This window comes from Rhododendron vialii, chromosome 8a (assembly GCF_030253575.1).
Source record: "Rhododendron vialii isolate Sample 1 chromosome 8a, ASM3025357v1".
Classification (NCBI taxonomy): domain Eukaryota; kingdom Viridiplantae; phylum Streptophyta; class Magnoliopsida; order Ericales; family Ericaceae; genus Rhododendron; species Rhododendron vialii.
In genome coordinates this window covers 26813571-26821770 of record NC_080564.1, presented here as the reverse complement: position 1 = coordinate 26821770, position 8200 = coordinate 26813571, and the positions used below count along the sequence as shown (strand labels likewise).

The 8200-nt window shown below is 36.8% G+C and overlaps 1 protein-coding gene across 1 annotated transcript; it reads right to left on the bottom strand.

The window, feature by feature from the left end:
* Positions 1-280: 280 nt before the first annotated feature.
* Positions 281-3745, bottom strand: LOC131298994 (ankyrin repeat-containing protein BDA1-like). The gene is made up of 2 exons (XM_058324521.1): positions 2947-3745; positions 281-1203 (listed from the first exon to the last, which is right to left on the bottom strand). Exons 1-2 carry the CDS (start codon positions 3625-3627, stop codon positions 355-357), a joined length of 1530 nt encoding a protein of 509 aa, XP_058180504.1. The 5' UTR covers positions 3628-3745; the 3' UTR covers positions 281-354.
* Positions 3746-8200: the final 4455 nt, after the last annotated feature.

Genomic DNA, 8200 nt, shown 5'->3' with positions numbered 1-8200 from the left:
AAAGAAAAACAAGAAGAAGTTCTAGTACCACGCATGCATGTTAATTGGCTACAGATTTGGAAGTGAGAAGAGGAGCGAGAGAAGAAAAATACTAGTTTATTCCTCTAGTACTCCAATCCAATAGGAGTACATCAAAACAAAGCAAGCTTGCATTAATTACAGATAGATAGAATAAATAAAGGTGAAAAACAACATTAAATACATTAAACTACTACACATGACTTAAAAGGTGAAAAACAAATTTCAAAATTAACCACACACACGTACAATGACAACCTAGCTAGCTCTCACACTTGCCAATGTTATGTTGGGCAAAGTACTGCCGCATCGCCCGCATCTGGTTTAGGACCGATATCACTCCTCCATATTGTCCAACAAACGTTTTAGCATCATAAGGCGTTTCTTTTGAAGCTCTGACGCGAAGAGGATACGACTCCTCGTCCTGTTGTCGACAACTCCAATTGCATTCGCCATAAAATTGCAGAAATAAACCAGAATCGCACAAAGATAGGATACGTTAAAAAATATCTCAGAGTAACCATGAAATGGTGATATGAGGCGAAATGAACACCCATAGGCTATCATCATAAATAAAAGAGCGCCATGCAGTAGAGCAAATAAGTTATTCGATATTGGGAGGACAAACATTATCACCGCCATCGAGAGAACAAAGGCACATGTGTTCAATACATAAAAATAGAGGAAGGCAGATCCATAAGTATCTGCAGGATTGTCAGTGGGAATGGATAAGGTGGCGTTAATAAAACTGGTGTTAGCACCAAATAGGTTGTTGGTGGATGAAACTGTGGCGTTGACATTACCGCCATTTGAAAGAAGGTCGTTGCCGCCACCGCCTATCCCTCCAGGGGGGCTAAGTATAGCTGTGAAGGTCGCCGTTGCAATTAGCACAGCTACCACCAGTCCAATAGTACCCAGCTCCATTGGCACTTCTCTATCCATAAAAAACTTAAGTTTATAGACTACTTCGAAACATCCCGCAGGCGAATTTAAAAATTTAGCAAGACTATAGTCATTAGTAGCAGAGGATGAACTTCCTAAAGCTCCTGCACGGCGTAAAGTATTCACAATCGATCTGGCTTCATCACTCTGCTCAAGTAGCAAAGCGATGTCCAGTGCAGTCTGTGTCTCTGAATTCTTTGCGTTTCTGTCCGCAAAGGACTCTTTAACTAATAACTTCACCAGCTGCACAAGGCACACAAACAAATCAGCAATTTATTAAGGTAATGATTTTTTATTTTATTTATTTTTTATAGATTTGGAAGCCCTAAGCGATGGAGTTAACTTATTAACATAATAATGAAATTTACTTTGTACAGATTTGGAAGCCTGGGCAATGAAGTAAAGTGCTTAACTCTGTTAAACACAAATACAGATAGACTATTATACCATTAGTCCGGATCCAATGAGGGATCCCGCACGGTACGTGCTACAGTGTGGGACTCCCCTTTTCCGATCGAATTGCGACGATCCGAGCTGCTCAAAGTGATCAGAACGTGATTTTAAGGGTACCCGCGAGAAATCAGCAAAAAAAAAGATTGGGAAGGGCTTGATCCGAACAATTTTTTATTGAACGGTTCAGTAAAAAACTGCTCGAATCAAACCCTTCCCTATCATTTTTTTTGCTGATTTCTCGCGGGTACCCTTAAAATCACATTCTGTACACTTTGAGCGGCTCGGATCGTCGCAATTCGATTGGAAAAGGGGAGTCCCTCACCGTAAGGCTTTAAGGGACCTCATTGGATCCGGACTGATTATACCATTACCATGTTAACAGTGTCTTTCTACTCACTCACAACCATGCACATGTAAATTCCCATTTCGTATTTTCCTGAGAAAATTTCTCCAAAACTACCAGCCGTTCTTGTATACATATTATAAGGCACATAAAATTCCATTCTTGCAAACTTAGAAAGCAGTGGCGCCGCTACGTTCAATATATAAGGGGTCGCCTAAACCCATGGGGGGAAAAAAATCTCCTGCTGTTGGAGTATAATTTTGGAGTAGATAGAAAATGACCCCATCAAAATATTGCTTGACACCATTAATGTAGGATGCAAAACACTTGATAATTATCCCATTACGAAAACCAAACACCAATTTTCTGCCGTGCTTGTCTCTCTCTCTAAAAGTTTTATTTAGGTATATATAAGTGATGTAATAGTTGGACTCAAATTACAATCTGGTTAATAAAGAGGACATTAAATGTTGAATGGACGGGTGGAATGTTGCACTACCCCTCTGTAGTACACCCATGCACTGCAGGTCCCTAGATTCGTTCTTATAGTACCGTGTATTGATTTAAGCAACATTCATTGACTATAAATTTGAGACACGGGTTGGAATGAGTTTTCATGGGTTTTTACTTGAATTTGAGTTTTGAAATGGCAAGGGTAGGAGAGGCTCTTAAATGATTTTTTAGCGTTGGTTTGTTTTATTGAGGTAAAAAACATGGATACAATTTTGAATAGAAATCAGTCATAATGCAAAATTCATCTTTGTTAGTCCTATTCAAGAAATTATGCAAAAAAAAGTCATATCAATTTGAACGACTTTCTCGACTCTTGAACTTAAAGGAAACATCTCAACTTTCAATTTTGTCGTAAATGACTCCATACTTATAAAATCTTGGAGTCGATCGCCACTGCTTGATACTCCCTCCGTCCCTAAATAAGTGTCCGGCGCGCAAAACTAGGCTTTACAAAATATGCATATTTTTTATTTAAAAATTTAATTTTTTTTCACAATCTAATAGAACTCATTGCTATCTATTAATTTGTAAAAAAAAATTGATTTTTTTAACAAAACAAATGCATCTTTTTGAAGGCCTAATTTTGCGCGCCGGACACTTATTTAGGGACGGAGGGAGTAGCATTTTAAGGTCATGTATAATCAAAAGAGTGCAATCAAGAGGGATAGACCCCATACCTCGAGCTGCGAATTTTTCACCGCTAAATGCAAAGCAGTGTTCCCTTTGTCATCTTTGTTGGCCACCAATCTTTTCTTGTTAATCCTACGAATAAGTCCCAATATGATTTCTACAGCACTTTTATTCTTGGTTTTCACGGCGATATGCAGAGCAGTCTCATCTTGATTTGTCAGGTCGTCAATTGAATTCGGACAAGCAAATAGGAAATCTGCCAAAGTATTAACCCGATGATCATCCAGTTCTCTTTGTTGTTGATCCAGTACATTTTGTTGTTGATCGGCATTAACGTGATGATCATCCAGTACTCTTTGTTGTTGATCGGCATTGATGTCTTCTTTTCTGGCAATGAAATGCAAAGGAGTCTCCCCTTGCTTTCCTTTGACCCGTATGAGCTCCTTGTCCAACTTTATGAGTCGTTTTACCGTATCAAACTTGTGATTTATCAAAGCCAGGTGCAAGGAGCTTAGCCCTTCTGGGTTCAGCTTCCTACCAAATGATGGCTTCAATCTCAAGATTTCTACAGCGAAATCAGTATGTCCTGCCGAGGCGGCTGTATGTAGAGGAGTATCAACGAAAGGTATAGCATCTATACTATCCAAAACATTAGGGTCCTCCTTAATTGAATCGTACAAGCCATTGATATCTCCTGTTTCAGCAGCCGCCTTCATTCTCCGTGCCATTTGCGCCCAGTCGAGCTCAAACTGTTATGGTTCCGAACACAGGTGATGCTAAAGCGCAATGAGGGGGAGGAAAGTTTTTTTTTTTTCGGTGAAGGGGGGTGCCGAGATGGAGTGCGGTGGGTGGGGAGGAAACTTATCACCTTCAAAAAGGATACGAGTTATACAAAGAAAGACAGTCCAAGTCTTCTGTCTTCCGCTTAGCTACTCATTATTTTAGTCACTTTTTGTTTTATATATATACGGGACGGTTCAAGGGACACCCAAAAAAACACCTAAAAAAACACCATAAATCTTAATCTCATAGTTTCTGATCAAAATTTTAAGATCCGAACCGTTCAATGTGTGCAGAATGTGATTTTAAGGGCGCGCGCGAGAAATTAGCAAATAAATGACCGGAAAAGGCTTGATTTGAGCAGTTTTTATTTAAACCGTTCAATAAAAAACTGTTCGAAACTGTTCGGATCAAGCCATTTCCGGCCATTTTTTTTGCTAATTTCTCGCGGATACCCTTAAAATCACGTTCTGATCACATTGAGCGGCTCGGATCATCAAAATTTGATCGGAAACCATGAGGTATTTTTTTAGGTTCCCCCGGAACCGCCCCGATATATATATATATATATGTATGTATGTAATTTTTTTTTTAAATTTTTGACGCGGCTCGTTATTCTAGTCAAGCACGAGTGGAGGAAAATCGAGGAAACTTATCACCTTTAAAAAGGATCCAGAAGAAACGCGTTTTGAAAACAAAATCTATTTTTGTGTTTTTTTTTTTTTGTTGTGATAAGCAATCTATTTTTGTTATCGATCGGCAATAACGCGATGATCTTCTTTTTTGTTCTTGATCGGCATTAACGCGATGATCATCCAGTACTCTTTGTTGTTGATAGGCACTGTGCTGAGAAGCGTGTTGAAAAAAAGAAACGCGTAACAAGAATAATCACAAACAAATATGAACTGAGTTACTTCCTCTACGAACACACATTTATAAAAAAACTTCTCAAATTTTCATTAATCAATTGATTTGCCCTAAGACTTACAACTTATTTTATAATAGCACAAACCCTACACACTAGGAAATACTAAAAACAAGAAAACTGTTAGATTTCTTGAAGGGTTCTAATCTAAAATCAATTAGCAATAGGTGCAGTAACCCTACACATTAGTAAATCTAATATGGTATCAGAACTAGGTCTTGGGTGGCCTCACCTCTTGTGGCAAAGTCTCTGTCATCTCTGTCGTCCGACTCAATCACTCAGCTCCTGGTCTGTCACCTCCACGTGCATCCGAGCTGCACGTGAGGAGGAGTGTTAGATTTGTCTCACATCGCTCATTTAAGCTACCCAATCTTGGTAAATAAAATCTAGAGGCTCCTCCTATTTCCAATTGGTTTTAGGTTGGAATCCTCGAACAAATCTAACAGAAACAATAAAATTAGAAACTAACAATTCTTTGTGACCAAGCAAAAATTAAAAGGAAACTAAATTTATTAGAGAATTAGGAAACTAATTACTCTAGGATACTTCTTTTCCTAATTCGAAGATTCCTAGCAAAATATTGAAATAAAATATTATAATTTTTAAAATAAAATATTGTTTCAAAATAATAAATTGAAATTCCTATATTTATAAATTATTGGCTTGCATCGTTCTCCCCGGCTTGATGAAACTCGTCCTCGAGTTTATATGTTGAGTTCGTCGAAACTTGTCAGCATCAATTTTGTACTTCAAATTTTTTTTCCCAAGTCAAAATTATAAACAATACTCTAAAAATAATAAATTAATTCCTGTCAGAGAACAAAATCTATCATGCTCCAGAATCGAAAGCCACGGACAAGATCCTAAAAAGTCTTCATAAGGTTTCCAAAAAGGATCCTGATTTTTGAAGTTGCCAAAAAAAGAGGTTTTCTTCATGTTCATGTGCACTTATGGTGAGAATTATCACCTATGATGATAAGTTGGCTTCAGCTTTTGTTTTTAATGTGAAGTGCTTCATTCCTCTTTCAGCAAGAGAACTAATATTATCTTGGGAGAAATCTATTATTAACACGGAAGGTAACTTTAGAACTGGCAAGACTTTCTCTTCATCGGCAACTTTGTCCAAAAAAGAAAGGTTTTTGTCAAAAATCGGCAGCTTACTCTAATCCACAATTGGATCTGGAATAGATTTTGAAGTGAATGGCCACTCAATGGTAGCTTAATTCATCCACCTTTGTCCTCCCCCTCGACTAATGGTTATCAGTCAAAGATTTGGTAATAGAAACGTCATCCGACACCTCCTCCTCTTTCGGAAACCAAGGTTGAACCAGACGAGAGCGAGGCGGGTTTCCACAAACAAACAAGGCAACAATCTGATCGGTTAGCGTTCCAAACACCTCCTCCATCCGCTGCTCTCAAGTTGTTGAAATCTCTTCTCCATTTGTGCTTCTCGTGAAGTTTTACCTCGTTCATACACATCTTCGGCAACAACATAACGACTATACCGAACTTGTCGTGCCATGATCCGTAATCGAGCACAAACTCTGATACCAACTGATGCAGAGAAACGTGTTGAAAAGAGAAGAAACGCGCAATAAGGACAATCACGAACAAATATGAACTAGAAGTACTTTCTCTACGAACACATAATTATAAGAAAACTTCTCAAATTTTCATTAATCAATCATAAACAACTGATTTACCTTAAGGCTTACAACTTAATTTATAACAGAAGAAACCCTGCACACTAGGAAATAAAAACAAGGAAACAATAAAATTAGAAACTAACAATTCTTTGTGACCAAGCAAAAATTAAAAGGAAACTAAATCTACTAGAGAATTAGGAAACTAATTACTCTAGGATACGTATTTTCCTAATTCGAAGATTCCTAGCAAAATATTGAAATAAAATATTCTAATTTTTTTAATAAAATATTTTTTCAAAATAATAAATTGAAATTCCTATATTTGTAAATTATTGGCTTACATCAAACACCAAAGTCCAAGTCTTCGGCTACTCGTTATTTCAGTCGCTCCCAGCTGATTTTAACGGCACTTTTTAGTTTGGAGATGGCTTCTTAACAGTTCTTTGGCAAATGGTGGGTTCAATTCAATGTTCACTAGATAGATGTCTCGAATTTGCTGTTTGGATCTCCTTTGGTTAAATTAAGGATAGTGATGAGATTAAGAATAGTGATAATGTCAAAACTATTTTTGTTTGTACCAAAACTCCAATGCATAAAAGAACTGTACATTGCATATGGTACAAGCTTTTTATGCACCAGAGTTTTGGCACTAATAAAAACAGTTTTGATATTATCATTTCTCGAGATTAATTACCATTGATGACCATGGTTCACATAATTACATGGCTCGAGAATTTTGATCAATGTGGCAAGAAAATTAGTATTTGAGAAAATTGAATGTTTAAGTCGTGTAAGGTCTAGATGTATAAATTCTCTCTTTAGTAGTTCCATCTATTTTTTCACTTGGCCGTAGCTTCACACCAAGGGGTTCCGCTTTTAATCATAAATAAAGATTACAAAGCACAGAGAAAAAAGAGAAAAACTAATAACAGTTTAACATTGTCAAAGAAAATGAAAATAGGTATACAGTGTGCCTTTGAGCATTTTTTTTTATTTTTTTTGGAAAAATGAGAAATAACACGTTCTTTCCAAATTTCTTTTCCCTACTCTCTTTTTTCTTTGGAACAACAAAAACAATATTATTAATCTTTAGAAACAAATTACAAAGATTAATTTGGATGAGTTTTTGAGAAATTTTATAGGGTTATAAGTAGAGAGAGAAATGAGAGTAATGATTAGAAGTAGAGATAATGATTGAAGAGAGATAGATAGAGAAATGAGAATAATAGTTGGAGATATGGGTGAGTAATGATTGAAAGTAAGGGTAATGAGTGTTTTTTGAGTTGAGAATTTTTTTTCAAAAAGCAATCCAAATAAAGCATAAAAGGATCCTAAGCATAAGACATCATCACAACGGCAAAGAGAAAACCAAAAAAAGGCAACCCCTCACACTAACAATTATATGCCGCTAAGACCCAAAAAGGAAATAACAACCTAAGATTGGCAAAAAGCCAACCAAGACTCCCAAATCCCCACAAAAATATAACTCCCAACCACCCTCACTGAAAACTCACAAAAACCGGACCTCTTTTCAAAGCATCAAGCTAAGAGCATCCGCAATGGTAATAATCAAAACCAATAACCAAAATGCGTCACGTCAGCATTTGATTATTTATTTAGTTCATAATCAAACTTAACAATCTCTATCTCTACATTGGTTATTTTTGTATCTCTAACCAAAAAATCCCCCACAATACACAATGCACATTTGTCTAATCGCAAATGAGTTCCAATCACGCACCCGACCACACCAAATTATGGAGACGATTCCAATGTGTGGTGTTTTTGAGTTTTGGTTATTAGTAAAAGTTGTTAAGTTTGGTTATGGAATGGGTGGAATTTGGTTATTTGCTAAAAGACTTTTAACTTTGCTTATTATAAGGCCATCCACAGTGGCATAACCAAAAATGGATAACCAAAAGTTGACACATCAGCTTTTGATTATTCATT